The sequence below is a fragment of the Delphinus delphis genome, chromosome 12, assembly GCF_949987515.2.
Source record: "Delphinus delphis chromosome 12, mDelDel1.2, whole genome shotgun sequence".
In the NCBI taxonomy this organism is placed as follows: domain Eukaryota; kingdom Metazoa; phylum Chordata; class Mammalia; order Artiodactyla; family Delphinidae; genus Delphinus; species Delphinus delphis.
In genome coordinates, this window is record NC_082694.2 from 8,421,962 (window position 1) to 8,442,389 (window position 20,428).

General features: G+C 44.7%; 1 protein-coding gene across 1 annotated transcript in view; it reads left to right on the forward strand.

The window, feature by feature from the left end:
• Positions 1-20,428, forward strand: part of AFF3 (ALF transcription elongation factor 3) — a 604,640-nt gene that overhangs the window by 573,909 nt on the left and 10,303 nt on the right. The window contains exons 16-19 of the mRNA XM_060027282.1: positions 1,135-1,336; positions 4,266-4,387; positions 15,217-15,280; positions 17,793-17,929. Coding sequence (XP_059883265.1) covers positions 1,135-1,336; positions 4,266-4,387; positions 15,217-15,280; positions 17,793-17,929 — 525 coding nt within the window. The remainder of the gene's footprint in view (positions 1-1,134; positions 1,337-4,265; positions 4,388-15,216; positions 15,281-17,792; positions 17,930-20,428) is intronic.

The following is a 20,428-nucleotide window of genomic DNA, read 5'->3' on the forward strand; positions in this document are numbered from 1 at the left end:
CATATCCGTCTTCAACATCAGTGTTTTCATCTTCACTGGCTGAGCCACTTTTGACTCGTCCAAGGCAGTTTTCGAGAACACACCTCTCACTTCTAAGTTGGTGGATGCACGGTACTTCTTGAACCAGAAAGCTGTCATCAGAAATTCTCTCCCGACACAGATCTGTTTGCATAACATTAAGAACCTTGGCTTCTCGTTTGTTCTAGGGGCCTGTGTTTGTAATTTCTACACTGTGACCACCAACTAAGGAAATTGCTTAAAAATAAAAAGTGACTTTACTGGCTTGTTTGCAGTGATAGTCAACGCATGCAATTAAGAAGTCACAACTGCGGGAATAATGACTAAATCTTTGTTAAATGAATTTATTTTAACTGACTCTACCAGGTGACTTCTAGAAGCATCCCAAATTCGCAATGATTGGGTTTATTTGAGGCTAATGTGTCTTCCCCCAATTTTTGTTTCAACGGAGGGAGCCCTATCTACATACTGTACGTTACAAAGACTCAAATATGACTCCCTTCTCTGGTGGTCTTTGGCGGGGTGTGGGGGGATTTATATTCAGGCATAGACAATAGTTTGGAAGGTAAAATAAGGAGCTAGGAATCAGAAAATGTCATTTCTAATGACAGTCTTCTATTCTTTGTTTATTCTGATCCATGCCTGGCTACCTAACAATTAGAAGGTGGGTTCATGCTTGGGTATTCTGTGATTCTGTTATTCTCCATATAATAATTAGTACAAGCTCAGGTGTTAGCAAAAGTCCTTTTGGAAGTGGAGATCTCGTGTATAATTTGAGTTTCCTGTTACCTGCTGTTTACACTTGTTAGAAAAACAGTAAGTTGTCGTGTATTTTGAGATCCTTGGATGAAGAACTTGGGAAATGAAGGTATTATTATGCTTAGTTATTTAACTCTAGATTACTATTTTTTTCTGGGAGGACGAGTAAAAAAACCATGAACGAAATTTCTTTATTGTTCGTTACGGTCCTAATGCCATAAAATCGTTTCCTGGCATGATAATTCCCAATAAACGTCTTCCTACCAGCAGGTTTTAAGTGGGAGGGTCACAGATAAAACAGTTACCTTGCCACGCGCTGAGTGTGTGACATTCCATTACTGTGATTTCCGTTTACAGCTTGGCAATCCCAATAAATAAAAATGAAAAAATGCTCCGCTCACCCACCTCACCCCTCTCCGACGCATCTAAACACAAATACCCCGGCGAGGACCTGACTTCCCCCAGCAGATCCAACAGCAACGGTTTGTTCACCTCCGCCTCGTCCAGCAAAAAGCATAAGGCTGAGAACCAGCTGCAGACCCATGGTGGAGACCTCACGGTACGTTGATGCTCTTCTGCCCCAGATAAAACAGGAGTGAAAATGAGCACGCCCCTCTGCTCTGCCTCTAGCCCAGCACAGTCCGAACACAGGCTTTTTAAATTGCAACTTCAGGAAAAGTTCCTGCTTTATTATTCCAAATAAATGTTCCCAGGTAAAATAAATGTCCGATAGTTTCTGGTATGTGGGAGGATAATGTTCGTTCAACACAAGGAGGCCTTATTGACAGAAAGCTTGGCTGTAGAAACAGCACAAGCTGAGAAAAGGTTTAATCTCCAAACGTATTAGACTGGATGACCTAAGATCAGTAACACCCACCTTGCGACATTGCAGGAGGTCGAGGAGGCCCACCTTGGTAAGGGGGCCCCGCTGGCGGTCCCTGCCCACATGGCAGCGTAGCGCCAGGAAGGTAACCTGGCACGCCTTGAGGATGGCCGCCGTACTGACCATGAGGCGGCATTGGGGGTCTCATTCCTCGTTGCTGTGGGATGCCTGGCTGCGGTGGCATCATACCTCCATTTGGTCCAACGGGTAGATTACCGATGGGAGCCTGTCCTGGTCGAGGAAGATTACATTGATACGTGGTGACCAGTGAGGTCCCGCAAAGCAGCCCTAAAGGCTGGTCTGGGAAGACCTGGCAAAGCAGCTGCTCTTCGCGTCTCGCACAGGCAGCTGCGGAAGAAACGGAGGAGGCATTTTCAGCCTCTTCTGCTTAGGAACACTCTTTGGAGGACTTCATTTCCCATCCTGAAAAGAATTAGCCCTAACGTAACTCTCCCAGGACAAAGTAAATTGGGAGTTTTGGACCAGCCAGTCTTTCTATTGGAAAAGATTTCTTGCCCTGGGGCAGAGCTAAATCCGGGATTGGAGCCCAAGGCCAAGTTGCAGGGCTCCCCGCTGCCCTCAGTGACCAATGTGGTGACCAGGGTGGGACAGCTGCCACCACCCCTCTTCCGGTGACTTTGTCAAGGGTGATTCCAACACGCTGTATTCCCCTGGGAACCTGGGTTCCCCTCTAGCCTCATAGCTTAGTCACCGTGTGACCTTGGGCCGGTTGCTTAATCTCTTGAGCCTGTTTTCATTTGCAAAACGGTGGTGTAAGATTTCAATGAGGCAGTACCGCCTAAAGAACCCAACCCCTGTGGACACCTGTGCAGCTAACACTGCATGTAAGTTCCTCTTTCCTGCCACCCTCCATCTAACAGCGGGCGGCCCTGGACCCTGCATCCTCCAGGTACATTATTTAATTCCAAACTCTTCCCCCTGTGCCTCTCAAAACCAGTGGGGCTTTGTGAGGCAGGGAGAAATGAGACTTGGCGATAGGACTCTGCAAAGAAAGTGGCGGGAGGCAGCATGTCATGCTTTATCCCATGAATTAAAGAGGCAAAAAGAGTCGGTAGATGGTCCAGCAAGAGCCTAAATCTTACGGAACCATCAGGAAATTAACTCCTTCATGCACCCTCATTTGGGAGCAATTATCTTTGGTTCTAGGATACACGAATCTGAGAAGACCATATTAGAAAAAACAAATAAAAAGCTAACGATTCCAATTTTAAACCAAACACAACTTTTCTTTGCCTCTAGATCCTTCAATCACAAGCAACTATGATACGCAGAGAATCGTAAAACAATGATAGACTTTATTGAGGCATTCTTTTCACTGAACGGGTGTTTATCAAGGAAGTATTTATTGTGTCCCAGGCACTTTGCTACATAACAGAGACGCACTGATGATCTAAAGGGTTCAGTCTCTACCTGCAGGATAGCTTACACTCTAGCTGGGGAGAGCCACTTAGAGCAGGGCTCACACACATCCGTAATTTACTACCCTGCATGCCAGAAAGGAAACGCCCAGAGTCCTGGAGGCTCTCGTAACAAAGAGGCTTAATCTACGCATAAAATCGGTCCATATTTAAAGAAGCATTGATATACACTCCACCTTAATTACTTCAGAGGAATCCATTTGAATCTCCTAACTAAAACCGGGGTGTTTTATTATCCAGACATCAGCACACAGTAGGTGCTCTCTATAATGTCCGCATCTCCAGGACAAAGGGTGTTTCCATTTTTCCCCAGATCCAGAGTGTTCCTTCTTAAAACACATCTTAAATAATTTCTAGTGATTCCCTTTGGCTCTCCCTGTTCTTCACAGACAGCTGATGAGAACCCGTCAATTGTGACCTGAATGACCTCTTTTGTGAGGGATGATCATAGCTCAGTGGTTCTGAGAGCTTGGCTCCTGGACCAGCATCACCTGGAACTTGTTAGCAATGCATGTTGTCAGGCTCTTCCCCAGACGTACTGAGTGAGAGATGCTGGCGGTGAGGCCCAGCTGGCTGTGTGTTAATGGTGATTCTGATGCAGTCCATTTGGACAACCATGGGTCTAGCCAACTGGGAAGCGTAGGAGCCTGAATCCTAAGCCCCCAGCCTCCATCCACAATAGCCATCTGAGCTTGGGCGAGTTCAAGATCTGGATCTGCGGGAGTGGGCACACTGACATTCCTTTTTTTTTTTTTGCGGTACGCGGGCCTCTCACTGTTGTGGCCTCTCCCGTCGTGGAGCACAGGCTCCAGACGCGAAGGCTCAGCGGCCGTGGCTCACGGGCCCAGCCGCTCCGCGGCATGTGGGATCTTCCCGGACCGGGGCACGAACCCGCGTCCCCTGCATCAGCAGGCGGACTCTCAACCACTGCGCCACCAGGGAAGCCCAAGAGAGTGCCCTTTTGATGTCCCGGGAATGGCATTTGACCACGTATGTAAAAGCCTCCAGCTTGAGACCTGCAGTGCAAGTATTTCTTCTTCTTTATTTCAACGAGGAAAGCACCATCAGCTCTAACCTAGAACACAGAACACAAGCGATTCTAACAGGTTGCTCCTTCAGCCAGGTGGCCAGTTTCTCAAATACAGGTGTGTTTGTTTGTTGTTTAGAAAGCGGCTCACAGCAATTCCGAAAACGTTCTCCACAAGCCACGGCCACAGACAGAGCCATGGTCTCCAGGCTCCAATGGCCACAGGGACTGCAAGAGGCAGAAACTCATCTTCGATGACATGTAAGTGTGGACCCTTGGTTGGTACGGTGAGGGCCAGATCGGTGGGAGCAGGGAGATGGTTTAATATGCGTCTGATTCACAGGGTGGCCATTTCTGTCATGTGATCTCATCTGTTAAATGTCACCCTCTCGAAGGGAATTGCAGCTTCACTCCAAGTGTATCCCTGAGTCCTGGGAGACTTCTGAGTGAATAGAACAACCAGGGCTAACAGGGCTGCCTCCAGGATGTCAGAAAACTAAGCTAAATGGCATCAGTGAGTCATATTTCTAAGCCCTTGCATTTGGGGTTGTATGCTGCCAGAAGGAGAAGCATTTTTTGTTTCTGTAAATTATAACAGGCAAAGAATAATAGTGATTCACTCCTGAAAGCTTTTTTTTTTTTCCTCTAAAATGCTGTAGTCTTTATAAAAGTGTAAACAGTTCTTATCCAGGAGAAAATATCCTGTCATCCATCTCCCAGTCCTAACACTGAAACCCAAGTATTAGTTCCGTTCCCGGCATCGATTTAAGAGGAGGAGAAACAAAAGAAAAGGAATAAATTAACATCCTGGAATGCTCTGGAGATGCTGAAAATGACAAATGAGAAATGATAAAATGATACTGAAAATTATTTAGGCTCTTGGGGAAAAAATATGTGTCAAGGACAAGCCTGGAAGGCAGCAGGTATGGTTTCAAGAGTTCGCCTTGAATCCTCCTTTCAATTTGAGCCGTTCACCAAGCGTGTAGCGTGTGTGTGTTTGAGGCACGCCCTTAAATCCCGGCGTGGAGCAGCGGGCAACAGTGAGAGGACACCCTGCTCTCTGACTGTTGACAGTCTGGCTGAGGGGACAGACTGTAAGCCACGACCCTCACCCAGAGTCAGAAAATAAAATGGTGCTAAATGTCTCTGAGTCCCAGCTTCCTAATCGGAAAAAGTGACTGTCATGACAGGCTCATCTGAGATCCAGTGAGATGGTCTCTCCTGAGCGTGACCACCTGAGAAGTGAAAGCTCGGCGTGGTGGTGATGACTCTTCCACCCTCATCTCCCTCCCATCCTACTTTCCAATCCTACCTTCACTCAGAGTATAGGCACGATCAGTTGGTTCACCTCCAAGAAGCAAGAATACCGAGTTAGGGCTTCCCTGGTGGTGCAGTGGTTGACAGTCCGTCTGCTGATTCAGGGGACACGGGTTCATGCCCCGGTCCGGGAGGATCCCACATGCCGCGGAGCGGCTGGGCCCGTGAGCCATGGCCTCTGAGCCTGCGCGTCCGGAGCCTGTGCTTCGCAACCGGAGAGGCCACAGCAGTGAGAGGCCCGTGTACCACAAAAAAAAAAAAAAAGGATACCGAGTTGTAGCCCTCAAGCCCTGCTTGGACTTCATTAAGCTACTTAGGGCACAGACTTTGAGGGTTCAAAGCCAAATCCACATTATTTTGTTTCTTTATTGAACACGTTCCCAGATAATTGGTTTTACCAAAGTGTAAGGGTGGCCCAGGAGGACGTGTGTTTTTCTCCTCTTCCCATGGCTGCCGCAGCTGCACTCAACCCCAAGCACGCTCTCTCCTGACCCTCAGCACCTCCCCTTCCCCTCCTTGCCCGCTGCCCTGGGCATCAAGGGAGGTGGTAATTAATCCCCGGGGTGGGGGGCGTGTAATGGGAGTACAATCAGGCAGTCAACTCCATATATAATTAGGGTTTGGTGGTGTAAATTGTTCAAGGGAGCTTTAACCGTTTGCAAAAACAGGAGATTAGAATCGTGTTTAATGACAGTGTGGAAATTTGCATTCAGGAGATATAGGAATCTTTTGATTTTCATCTTAATTAAAGATGCTCTTCCTAATATTAAGAAGCAAATTGAAGACAAAGTAGTTATATGGGTGGGTCAGCCTCCATATCGTTTAGGTTGCAACCCAGTTCTTTGAGGAATTAAAAACAATTATACTTATCTTACAAATCAAGTCTTTATAAGAATGGAAATGGGGCTTTAGACATCATTCAAAGCCCACCTGTCATTTTTACCAGTCCCAAAACTGCCCTTATTCATCTCAAGAAGCTTGCAGATGGGGAGGGATGGACTGGGGGTTTGGGGTTAGTAGATGCAAACTATTATGTATAGAATGGATAAACAAGAAGGTCCTACTGTATAGCACAGGGGACTATATTCAGTGTCCTGAGATAAACCATAATGGAAAAGAATATAAATAAGAATGTATATATATATATATATATATATATATATGTATGTATATATATGTGTGTATAACTGAGTCACTTTGCTGTACAGCAGAAATTAATACAACATTGTAAATCCACTATACTTCAATAAAATTTTTTTTTTGCAGTACGTGGGCCTCTCACTGTTGTGGCCTTTCCCGTTGCAGAGCACAGGCTCTGGACGCGCAGGCTCAGCGGCCATGGCTCACGGGCCCAGCCACTCCATGGCATGTGGGATCTTCCCGAACCGGGACACGAACCCGTGTCCCCTGCATCGGCAGGCGGACTCTCAACCACTGTGCCGCCAGGGAAGCCCAATAAAAAATAAATTTAAAAGGAAAAAGAAAGTTGCAGGTATTATAAAAGATCTGGACTCAGGGAGCAAAAAAAAAAAAAAAAAGGAGAAGCAGTCATAATCTACAACATGAACAAACACACGTGCATTTGACAGTAAGGTACCCAAAGCATCAAATGTATCAAGGGCATGGTGTTTAAACACACACGTATGGGAAATTAAAATGTAAGGAATTTCCCAGTGTATGGACCAGAAAGCTAAGTTTGAAACAGCAACAACTAAATGGTCCTACTTCTACCTGCAGTGTCTTGGACTGTTTACAAGAGGCAATGTTTCTCAGTCTGCTGGGACTGCAGCTAATATAATTTTGTCCCTATCTGTATTAATCAAGAGGCTGTTATCATTCATTCTTCCCATTAGCAATGTGTGTAATTTTTCTGGCTGGCAGCTACAATACAGTGTTTCTCCCTTTATGGATAAAGATACAATAGAATAAAAAAGCACTCTTTCATATCCATCATATATAGAGAGAGACGTCTTCCAGTTGCCACGTGTCCCAATTGATTTGAAATCCATGACAGTAAGAGAAACATGCAACTCAAACAGCCGCTTAACTGCTGAACTGAGAAAGTCGTGGGAAGATTCTTCAAGCTTGAAAAGCAAAAACAGGCATTGTCTCTTCATTGGAACAATAAAAATATGTCCGTGAAGAGATCACTGGGGGGTCTTCCCTGGGGGCACAGTGGTTAAGACTCCATGCTCCCAATGCAGAGGGCCCAGGTTTGATCCCTGGTCAGGGAACTAGATCCCACATGCATGCCGCAACTTTGAGTTCACATACCACAACTGAGGAGCCCACCTGCCACAACTAAGACCGGTGCAACCAAATAAATAAATAAATTTTTAAAAATAATAATAATAAAGAGATCACTGGGCTAGGAAGTCACCTAAAAGTATGTAAAGTGTCTCCCAGGTTCAGTTGGTGTGTCCTGAGGTCCAGTGGTAGGAACAAGGGTATGTGATTGATTCATTCTCAGTTATTAATTGAGGGAAGATGGAGGCATATGGGTGGCCTCTCCAGGAAGCTTCCCCGGGACCACAACCTTGGCCGCCTCCTGCTACCTCTCTGCTCTGCACCAGCTTCAAGGACCATGACCTGGCTCCTGTCATTTTCCTTGACTTCTCCTCACTAGAGGTGTCAACAGGCAGTGACATGACCAAAGAGAAGCCACCAGAAGGAAAGAAAGAACTAGAGAATTAGCAGCGGAATGATTTAGAGTTGATGGAAATCCAGTTATAGCGCTCCAGCGAGTAACAGATGCCATCCTGTCACGTGACTTTTAAAGCCACATCACGTAGCTTTTTTTAAAAAAAGTAAACTCATCCTTTTGTATTACAAATACTCGTTAACGGTTGAATAAACATGAGATTCAGACAACAGCCACCCGAATCCAGTGGGCACTCAAATAACAACCGTTGAATGGCCCCAGCTAAATTAGAATAACATTCCCAGGGGGTAATGCCTGCATCTTTTTTTCTTTCTCTTTCCGTGAATGTAAGGAATCTACTACGTGCAAGTCAATTTAAATTCACAGGCTTCCAGGCCCTTTTCCTAGGTCACTTACCCGTTCAGGATGTAGATGGAACTGAACGGAATCATTTGTTTTAAAACTGTGATCCAGGTCAGCCTGTCCTGCAGAATCACCCCTGACGTTTAGCCGTGCTCCACTTTCTCTCCTCGAGAGCCCTGATTTTAAGGTGACACTGGTGTAATTACCAAACTTCTGTTTAAAAAAAATCTGTAAGGATTTATGTCCATGAGTGACAGCACTTGATTCAACTCAAAGCCTAGAAACGGATCTTATTAGTGCAGAGCCATGAGCTGTAAATTACTTGGTGTCATAATTAGTGACAGGGGAGTTCTTGGCGCTGGAAAATCCAGGGAACAATTGTGTCACGAAGTCCTCAGTACAGACGTCAGAGCAGAGCTGAGTGGTGAAATGCTTGGCCTCTCTTCCCACGTGCCATATTGCTGTGCCGGGGAGCCAGAGAACCCCAGGTGCCAGCCCTGCCTGCTGTTTCCAGAAGGATGTGCTGTCTCTTGCCCACATTTCACAAGGAAGAGTCAGTCATGATCGTCACATTCAGCCACACCACCAAACATCCCATCTGTCCCCGTGGCACCAATACCAGGAACCCAACTACTTAAACCTCCCTACGTGAGAAGAGACTCCCTAGCCACGCGGTGCTGAAGCCCTGGCCTGGGAGATGTGGCTGGCAGGGCAGGAAGAGGGAGTCGGCATTTGTGATATGCTCAGCCGCCTCATAGCTAAAAGCGTTTTAATTTTATAGAGGGTGGAAGATTCCTGTATGTGAAAGGCCAGATGATGGAGTAAGAGGACACCAACTGCAATCCTTGAGTAGGTGATGTTACGTCGAGGCAAGGCGCCCACGGTGGACCTGCTGTGGCCGTTCTTCCTCTCCCGAGGGGCTCCCCTTCCCAGTTGCTTCAAAGCTGGACCCCACCTTTCCTGATACACCATTCATGTGCCTTTCTGTTCTTCATATGGAATTTTTTCACTTTATGAACCCCTCTCAGCCAGGTTTTTGTTTTTTTCTAACCAAAACAGAAAGAAAGGGGAAAAAGAGGACTTGGCTGGGGGTGTTGGGAGGGCAGGAGCTGGGGACAAGGCCTTTTAGATCTCCCTGATTGAAATCTGAGCTCTCTGATCATTTTAAGGGCTTGTCAAATGATTTTATCTCTTTTGATTAATTTTTTTTTATCAGTCGTTTTTCTACAGTTATCATGGTTTATTTTATTTTATGTATTTATCTTTGGCTGCGTTGGGTCTTTGTTGCTGCGTGCGGGCTTCCTCTAGTTGCGGCGAACAGGGGCTACTCTTCCTTGCGGTATGTGGGCTTCTCATTGCGGTGGCTTCTCTTGTCGCGGAGCATGGGCTCTAGGCACGCGGGCTTCAGTAGCTGTGGCTCGCGGGCTCTAGAGCACAGGCTCAGTAGTTGTGGCGCATGAGCTTAGCTCTGTGGCATGTGGCATCTTCCCGGACCAGGGCTCGAACCCGTGTCCCCTGCATCGGCAGGCGGATTCTTAACCACTGCACCACCAGGGAAGCCCTTTTTTAATTTTTGATTTTATGTTGGAATATAGTTGGTTTACAATGTTGTATTAGTTTCAGGTGTACAGCAAAGTGATTTAGTTATACATATTCATATATCCTTTTTCAGATTCTTTTCCCATATAGATTATTACAGAGTAATGAGTAGAGTGCCCTGTGCTATATAGTAGGTCCTTATCGATTATATATTGTATATATAGGAGTGTGTATATGTTAATCCCAAGCTCCTAATTTATCCCTGCCCCCGCCTTTCCCCTTTGGTAACCATAAGTTTGTTTTCTAAGTCTGTGAGTCTGTTTCTGTTTTGTAAATAAATTCATTTGTTAAATATCACACCCAGAGAAGAACAACAATCAAACTGATGTGTTTCCCTTTCGATAGAAAGTTGCTTATGCTCACGTGACCAAAACCTGCCATTTAGCCTGTGTGTCCTGGAAAGCACACGCCGTTTTCTATGTGTGGCCGAGAGAGAAGTCACCTGCAAGAGCCTGTGGCCTGTAGGAGACACAATGAGTGATTGCTTATGCTTCTGAGAAGCCAGGGACTCGGGAGTCCCAGCCAACATCAAGGGCATAGAAACAAAAGCTGCATTTGAATCCTTGCTGCCGAAAGCAGTCTTCCTGCTTCCTTCGGAAAGCACTCATAAAGCCAGCGGCAGCACCGGGGTCCCTGGCTGCGCAATGCCCTCATCGGCAGCACCCACTTACTCAGTGCGTGAAAAACAATTACCTCACTTCTTACGCGTTCTTCTTGGTCAAGAAAGTACCTCACAGCCTGGGCCACAGTAACACCTCGGGGACTTATTAAATGACAAGCTGACAGGCTATCAGATGACGAATTCATTTGGTGTGCAGTTGCCTAGCTGTCTGATTTGGATTTCAACTTCCCTAAGAAAATGATCCCCACTTCTGCTATGCCAAGGAACCCGTTTGTTCAGACACGTTGAGTTCGCCATCTCTGCCAGTTTTCATAAAACAGGCTGGTTTTGCTGAGGAGGTGCATTTCACAGAGGTAGGAATCACAGAAAGCAGCCCGCCAGCCTCTCCGTGGGAGGGCGTTCAACTCCATCGCAGCCACAAAGGAGAACAAAGAGCAAGGTTGCTCTAATACGCTGGTGCCAGAAGAAATTTTAGGGTAGCTCAGCCCCCGCCGCTGCTTAGAACTAAGGTGGCTCGCGTGTAGGTGGGGGCAATGAGAGGTGAGGAGGGCGCACCCCCTCTGGATCAAGTGCTCCCATTTTTTTCGCTGCCGAGAGCTCTTATAACAAAGATACACGGGGCTCGGCTTTGGCGTTTTGGATCACTCGAGCCCAGCTTCTGAAGAGCCCCAGAGACACGGTTAGTTACATGCATGATGTTGAACTGTACTTTTCTTAGGGTTGCTCACGTATCATCATCAAATACCATCGCTGTGAGAAACGGTGTGAAGAACCTTATGATCACAATGAAAAGCAAAACTCTAGGTTTTCCATGTGAAAGAAAAGAAAGAAGATTCAATGAAAAATGAGTTTGAACGCTGCGATCATTAGATTCATTTTAGTGCCTGTGCCATGTTATATTCTGTAACTGCCACAATGGTGACGGCAGTTTTACTTTCCTGCTGACTTGAACGTCACCGTCGGAGTGATGCCTTCATGACAGCACGTGTCCACTGCCTTGCCGGACAATCTGGGTGACATCCCATCATCCCATTGCCTTTATAATGATCTGATCTAGGAGTGTGGCTCTAGAAATCACCTGAAAGGAAAACAAATGGGCCAATCATCAAGCAATCTTCAGTGACTCAGTGTAATAAGCCCTCCATTAGATGCAAAGATGAGAATTCTTATGCGATCCTAAACAGGCCCTGATAGTACATTTCTTCAGCATCTCAGGTTAATGTTGTAGCTGCTGTGATGTAGTCAGAAAATAGGTGTGTTACTTATCCACCTACACCCTTGTGAGAGTTTGTGACTCAGCCTCCAACTCAGGTTTAAAGGATACACTTACATGCTGCAGATAAAAACAGCATTGATTAAGGTACCCGTATTAGGAATCAGGTGGCACTGCCACCCCAGGGGTAACTAAGAAGGCTAACAGATGCCTTTGCTTATTACCAAAGTAATTCGTTCGTGAGAACGAAATGCATTTGAAAAAATGATGATCCGTTAGTGACGAGGTCTACAAAAAACAGGGCAAGAGAAAAACGACCAAATTCCTATACTGGAGTGTGGGACAGATAATGATGTGGAGAATTTCAGGTTGCCATGGAGATGTTCTCTGGCTCATTGCCTTCGAGGCTGCACCCCATCAGAAGTCAACCCTGTCTCTCTCTCTTTGAAACTCAAAATATGAATGCAAGGGGGGGGGGGGTTCATTTCTTTTCTACCATGTACCTAAAACTACAAGGTGGGGAAGATCAAAGAGGTCTACAACAGGGCCCCCGCTGAAAATGGTCCAGCTGCAAAGTTTGCATACATGCAGTGACTGTAGCCCAGGACAGCAGAAGGTAATTAAATGCCTGGAAGTGAAGTGTAAACAAGAGGTAGTGTCTGAGATCAGGAAAGACATAGCTGATCATGGACCAAAATGACCAAGAAGGCCTTATGGCCTAAGAATTTGAGGGACAGGTAACATCTGGCTCATCATAAGCACTTAATGAATGAGCAGAGAGGTGAGTGTTCCAGGAAGAACGGAAAGGATGAGCAGAGCTTCTAAGACACCCATGGCATGTCAACCAGACAGTGAGGACACCTCTCTGGCTGTGGTTGAGGGACTTGGTGAGTAAGTGGTACGGTTAAGAGGGTTAGGCAAGATGATTGGAGACCTGAACTGCGATTGGAATTCATAGGCCCTGGAGATGGATTTTAGATCTATGAGTAGGATGGGGATATAATGAAAGCCACGTTTTACAAACATAGGTCAAGGCTTAAAGCTCAGAATAGGTTGGATGGGTGTGAAACTAGAGACCAGGAGAGGTGATGAAAGCCTAGACTTGGTGGATACGGTCATTGGGGAAAGAAAGGGATGTTTACGAGGGAGCATTCATAGCATTTGATAACTGGGGGAGAGATGGATGGAGATGCCTGAACTCTTGTCCTGAACAAATAGGCTCCAGGACCCCATCTGAAGCTCAGGAGTCAGATCTGGGTTTGGGCAGAGGTAGGTCTGGTCTTCTGCTTCGGGGCATTCAGCAAAAGGACAAACGAAAGATATTGCAGAGGATTTTTAAGGCATGAAACTCTTCTGTATGATACTATAATGGTGGATACGTGTCATTATACATTCCTCAAAACTCACAGAACGTGCAACGCCAAGAGTGAACCCAGATGTAAACTGTGGACTTTGGGTGATGATGATATGTCAGGTTCGGTTTATCGATTGTAACAGATGTGCTGCTCTGGTGGGGATGTTGGTAGTGAGGGAGGCTGTGCACGTGCAGAAGCACGAGGTACACAGGAACTTTTCGTACTTTCCACTTCATTTTGCTCGGAGCCTACAACTGCTCAGAAAAATTAAGTCAGTCCATTAAACAACAAAAACAAGAACAAAAATAATGTAAATTGCCACAGTCGGCATCAAAGACCCCACAGATAGCCAGTATGTGTTCAAAGGTCAATATGTGGACAGAGAAGAACAAACCATCGTGAAAGTCAACTAAAACGCCCTTCAAATGGAAGAAGCGTGAACGTTGAGGAAATAAACTAGAACAAGAAGAGCCGGTCAGAGCAGGGCCTTCCTTTGAAGGAAACCTCAGGCCTCACCCACGAATGAAGACCCATCATGATGAATGAAAGAGTCCAGGCCTGCATGGCAGGAAAAATGGTGAAGGGCTCATGATCGAGAAACAGAGTTTCGTTGTGCACATTAGGGAAATCCTGCAGCCATGTTCCTCATTTCTTTGTTGGAAAAGTTAAAAATTCCCAGCATGTTCCACAGTACTGACAATATTTTATGCGGAAGAAGAGACAGAAAACCAAGGTCTTTTTCTTGCTTCTGTGATTTGTGACTCAAAATTAAGTATTTGCTTTGATCCTGGTTTGTTTATTTGTTTGATTGATTGATTAAAACCATTCAGCTGAGGATTATAGTTTTGGATGGTAATGTCATTGACATGGTATGTGTGATTTTTCTAAGCCTTTTGACCCCTTAGGATAAAAGGACGCTCTGACTACCTAATACTGCATTGGGGAAAAGATGCCTTAGCTGAAAGAAGGCAGTTCAAAATAAGTGTATTAAATAGGTTAAACAGTTCATGATTAATATTGCTACTTACATCTTATCTCCCATTCAGGGGGTCCTGGCTTATGGTGTGTACATGAATAGGTCAAGTTTACTGATTATATAAAGACCCATAATGCAAAACAAGTTTATGCTGATGGTACCTAAAGTACGTAGATTTAAAAAAATCTATCCAATGAAGCATTTAAAGTTACTGTCTAATGAGTAGTTTAGTGTAACTTGGGGTCATGTCACACACTCAGATCCATCTCTGGATGAATTCCCTTCATCTCCCAGCAGAGTCAGCGCTGGCCAGGGTTATTGTTTTAATAATGCCCATGTCTGGTGTTAATGTTTACCAGCCAGTTAATCAGAGCTAGAGAGAATACATGCCATGTTTGCATTGTGACAAGGAAGACATCATTTTACAGTTAACTTTATTACAACTGGAATGTAATCATACAGCAGCACCTCTTTTCATTTTTCATTGCAAAGCTTTAAAATAATTAGATATAGAGATACAAGCAACTTTGGGTACCATTTATGCATACAAACAACACTGATTTTCATAAGGGTACAGAAATATACTCACCTGTACATATCCATACAATTATTATGAGATACCTTTGCCATCTTTACATTAAAAAGGGATTGTTTTATGTAAATAACCTGTGAAATAAGATTTTGCACTTGATTTCTTAACCGTGCAATAAAAAATCTGATTCGCAAATTAGGTACTGGGGATCCATGTTAAAAATCACTGTAAATGTATATATTTATTTGCATATATTGAGTGTGTTTTGGATTGCTAACTTAAGAGAAATATAATCGTAGTCTTTTACATATAGGCTATAGTAGTTTGGAAATGCAAAAGAAAAGAAAAATACTTGATTCCGTCTTAAGAAGAGTCTTGAAATTGTGCTTCAAGTGTGAGCAAAGGAAAGAATATTTTCCAAAGATCTTGCACGTGCACGGTAATGACGTTTCATATCACCCTCTCCTCGTAGGCCACGCAGTGCAGATTATTTTATGCAAGAAGCTAAGCGAATGAAGCATAAAGCAGATGCAATGGTAAGACCTTTTCTCTCCAGATCCTTTCCTCCAAATGATGTTTGTACCACAGCTTCATCACTGGGGCAACATAGCTAGGGTCATTATAAAATCTATTACAAGGATGGCTGGGTCTGTTAAAGGCAAAAATGTTTAGATAATCCAGTGCTCATCGCCCAATAAATTATGACCTCAGCCAATAATGTCTGACTGGGAGGAAGCCCTGGATAAACTAATATTTCAGTTTAGACCTAAAGTTTGATTAGGAACCAGAGGCAATGGAGTCAGTGGGTGGTAATAGTTTTTTTCCTTAAAAAGAAAACACCCCAGTTTGCATATTTCTCCCTTGTTAGCCTGGCCAACGCTTGGCTTGGTCCCAGGATCAAATCCCTTTTCAAAAAGACTTGCGTTCTTCATATGTACCTGCCAGAATGAATTTTTCCTATGAATCTGGACAATCCAGAAACTATTTCACTGCACATAAGACCCTGAAGTTGTATGATTTGATGTTTTCAGAGAGTAACTTTTCTGACTTGGATAATTTATTTGAGAAAGCTTAAAGCCTTCAGGCAAGAGTTAGAACACTTCTGGTTTTTCCTAAAAGAGATCATATGGTTGTTCTGTCAGAAGATCTCATCCAAAGGGAGTCTTTCCTATCTAGCGATTCTAGTTCTGCTCCCCTCCAGTGCTCATAAGTGAAATCAGGGTGCTGGAGGCGAATAAGGCATTTCAAATGACCTTCAGAGTATTATTCCAGGGCTGAAGATGCCTAAGCCATAACTGTACCCCACCCCCCCCCCAATGCTACTGATTTTGCCCACCAAGCATGCATTTATATGAAGCTAACTGCCTAGGTCCACTGGTGTACAGAGAAATAACCAGGGGGTGTCAGAAAATACAGAAGGGAAATAGGAGGTAGAGCTTCTGTCATCACAGTCCCACAGTCTGATGGAGAGTTCTGGTCACCCGAAGGAACCGATGCATGGTCACGTTGAGTTCTAAAGCAGAATGAAATTTCCTGCCTGAATCATCCAGTGTTTACCAGGCTTCCTCAGTCAGTGTCATCTTGCCCAACCTGGCCTTTCCCAGCGATACTCTGCTCCAGCCATGTTGGCCCCCTGCCGCCTCTAAGCACACCTGACTCGTGCCAGCTGGCAGGTCTTTGCACCTGCAGAGCCTCACACTCACACTGTCACTCGCACGCACACCCACACCTTCAGTGTCCTCCCCAGATTCAGCCAGATCATACTGTTCCTTCCCAGTTTCCTCCCCAGCCTCCCTGTAGCCCCATCACTTGCTCCCTTCCTGCCCTCTCTCTGGCATGGGACTCCTTGCTTTGCATTCGGTTAGTTAATCACAGACTTCCTTGCACTTTGAGCTATCTTGTGAGTGCACATTTTTTCCCTGCAAATATATGTTCCTGGAAGGAGCTTTTGTGTGTCAAGTACAGACCACACAGAATCAGGTGCTTTAGCAAATACTTATTGAAAGAAATGACTTCCTTAATCTGAAAGCACTGCCAAGAAATATTGCTCTATAGCCTCTTAGGGTTATAAGCTGTTTAAAATTTTGACTTGCTAATGCGGGAGAATTCTGCTCTGCATTTCCCTTTCCTGAGGTGTCATGAATAATGAGAGGTTTTTTAAGAGGCAAGACTTAGATCAGTAGTTAAGAGTATCTGCGTAATTCTGTTTTGATTGATGAAGGAATGTTTGAAAACTGCGGAGATGATGCAATTCAAATTTAGAATGTGTCAACGATCCACCGAGAGGAAGAATGCACGGAACCGTGCACGAACCTGACGTGTGTGTTTAGATTTATGAGAACCTAAGAACGTAAAGCTGATTCTTGGTTATCCTCACTGATACGGGTAAAGATTAACGTAAATTTAGGGACCTCCTATAATCCCAAAAGGTCTTTTTTTTAATTAATTTTCAACATTGTGTCCTTCAAGCTGAAATCATGCCTTGAGCTCTACCTCCTCTCCCTTTCTCTCCTCACCCTCCCGCTTAGGGTGACGTTCTAACTGCTAACGAAACAACTAAAAAATACATACTGAAAGGAAGGCGTGGAGATGTAAATGTCACAAATAGTGTAAAAGATAATAAGGAAGGCCTTAAACCATCAAAGTGAGAGTATAGCCCAAAAGTGTGAAAACTGTTGCATGGAGTCAGGCCTATGAACATAGATATATATTTAGCACAGCAGTGAGGACCAAGGAGCGAAGTTGAGAAACCATTAGGAGTTGGAAAGAGGGCAACAGAAATTAAAGCAACCGTGAAGTTCTGCACAATTCTGATTGGCAGTTGTGGATTTGGTATAATTCTGTATAACCATTTACTCATTTACCCTAAACCAGTAGCAATTTGCGAAAATACCTAGAGAAGGCATTACCCTATTTCTCTCTTCTCTCAGCTCCATTCACAGGAGTTTGGAACTTCAAAGTCGGGTTTCTCAAAGTGTATAGATTATGTGACAATGCTGTTTGAAAAACTATTCCTAAGGAAGACACTGTATTAACTCTCTTGATCAGGTGGAAAAGTTTGGAAAGGCTCTGAACTATGCTGAAGCAGCCCTGTCATTCATTGAGTGTGGAAATGCAATGGAGCAGGGCCCAATGGAATCCAAATCTCCCTATACAATGTATTCAGAAACAGTTGAGCTCATCAGGTAAGCGCTGCGTTTTCTTGCTTGGGGGCAGGGGTTGGGGGTGGAGGGAAGAATGTATATAAGTGCTGTGAACACACAAAAGAACGTCAGCCTGCACTGTGAGCTACCAAGAACCAATGTTCATCCCCCAAATAAGAGTGGACAATCTTGCAAGACATTTTTGCACAGGCTGCCTCCTTCGCTCTCTGTGTGAGTGCTGGGGGTGGCGGCAGCTCCTCTAACCCCACTGGCTGCAGAAAGGAAGCTGAATCTGAGGGAGATGTGAGATGTCTACTTCACCCAGCTGGGAAGTGGCGGAATTTGAATTCACTACATCTCCATGCTGCTTTTTTTTTTTAACCTGATCCAGATTCATATAATCTAAATCCTAACTTCATCAGTAAATGATCCAGGAGTATTTAATGAAAGGAAAGAAGATTCAAGGGGATTTTAGGAAAGGAAATCCATCCTACGACGCACTATCTGAATAGGTGCTGGCGTTGTTCTGGTCTAAGACTTGGACGTGAGCGCCATCCCCCGGCCTGGGTTAAGACCTGTAGTATGCGCAGAAGCAGGGTTTCTGACTGGGGCACAGCAAGGACTTGGGTGGGAGACTCTTTGTCTTCCATGATGGCAACATGGAAAGGCACATCCTTAATGTCTCTTTAATGAACCATTAAAGGAATTTCATCCATTAACACTACTGGGAACCTTCGTCATATGGTTTATGTCTTTAGCTGGTTCAACTGCTTGGGATAATGTCTAATACCCATTATGTGAAATAATCCTTCCCAAAACTAACTTTAAGAGACTTTTCTAATTCTGGAATTCTAGGCAACCTAAGAGTAAATGTGGTTTACCATGTCTCACCATTCCAGATGGAAGATTTCTAGTCATCCTAAATTTAACCTTCTTGGTATGCATTGGCCCAGGTTTGCTCCTTGGTATTTTACACTATTCTCCTTCAGGAAATAGGAAAGGATGACAGCCTTTGACTTTGTCATCCCAGTATCAAGAACACATCATCTTCAAAAAGTACTTCTCAAGAATGTTTTGAAAGTTAACACTCTCCAAGCATTTTTCTTATTAAAAGATTTCTATTGGGCTTCCCTGGTGGCGCAGTGGTTGAGAGTCCACCTAGACGATGCAGGGGACACGGGTTCGTGCCCCGGTCCGGGAAGGTCCCACATGCCGCTTAGCGGCTGGGCCCGTGAGCCATGGCCGCTGGGCCTGCGCGTCCGGAGCCTGTGCTCCGCAACGGGAGAGGCCACAACGGTGAGAGGCCCGCGTACTGCAAAAACAAAAACAAAAAAAACCACACACACACACAATAAATAAATAAATAAATAAATATTTCTATTACACCAATGTATTGGTGACTCCTTCATGCCGTTTTCTTACGTGGTACAGCATCTTGGGCAGTGAAGAGAAGAAGTTGCCATAGTAAAAAAAAAAAAAAAAAAAACTTAAAATTACTTTAAGAGACCCTAGGTCCTCACATTTCTTCCTCAGAATAAGGCACAGACTCAGATGCCCACAGGAGGGCATGGAAGAATATGGGTGGAAGTGGACAGGCACAAAGCCATAATGTGTTCTAGAATGTGAGTGCCTCAAACAGAGGGATGTTTTTGGTTGTTGTTTGATCTGTTCGTGTATGTGGTCATACCCCCTGGAAAAGATCTTAGAACACAGTATGTACTCAGTGAATATTTGAGGAATGAACAAGTAAGCAAGTCACAGGGCCTCTGGTGAACTGCATAGCCTGCCTAAAGGCATTCAGACTTTAAAAAACAAACAAATAAATCCAAACAATGATAAAAGCCTGATGTCAAATAAACTGGAGGTGCTGATGTGCACACCCGTGCTACACCAGAGATGGGACCTTGCGTGGGTGGAAAATACAATGCAGTTTCTAGATGATTGAATAGAATCCCTTAAGCTACTCCAAAAACTAAGATAAAAAAGAGTTTTTCTTCTCTGAGTTAGAAAACAGCATTAATATACCACTTGAATCTGCATGTTGCCCACCAGGTTTGAGATTCCCCTCCCCCACTGAGAGATACTCGGGAGCTGGGAGCACCCCCAAGGAGGATCGTGCCACAGGTACCCAGCTTAGGATGTGCTCTTTGTCCCAGTAGGCAAGAGAATTCCTTTCTCCACCAAAGGACACCAAGTGACTGGGGGACACTGACGGGTGGAACCCTGCCACCACAGATCAAAATTGCACCACAAAACCTCTGAAAATTAAATTGTACATGGAACCACAGCCCACAGAAGTAGGTTATGACTTGCCTGCTAAACCTAAACAGGGTGACTTCCTTTTAAAAGAAAAGATTTAAACAGGACCCAGGTATCTCCTAACATAATAGCCAAGATGTCCAAGATACAATAGAAACTCATTCATCATACCAAGAAACAAGAAAACCACAACTGAGATGAAAAAAGACGATCAGTTGACACCAATAACCAGGATGAATCAGATGTTGGAGTTATCTGACAAGGACTTTAAAGCAGCCATCA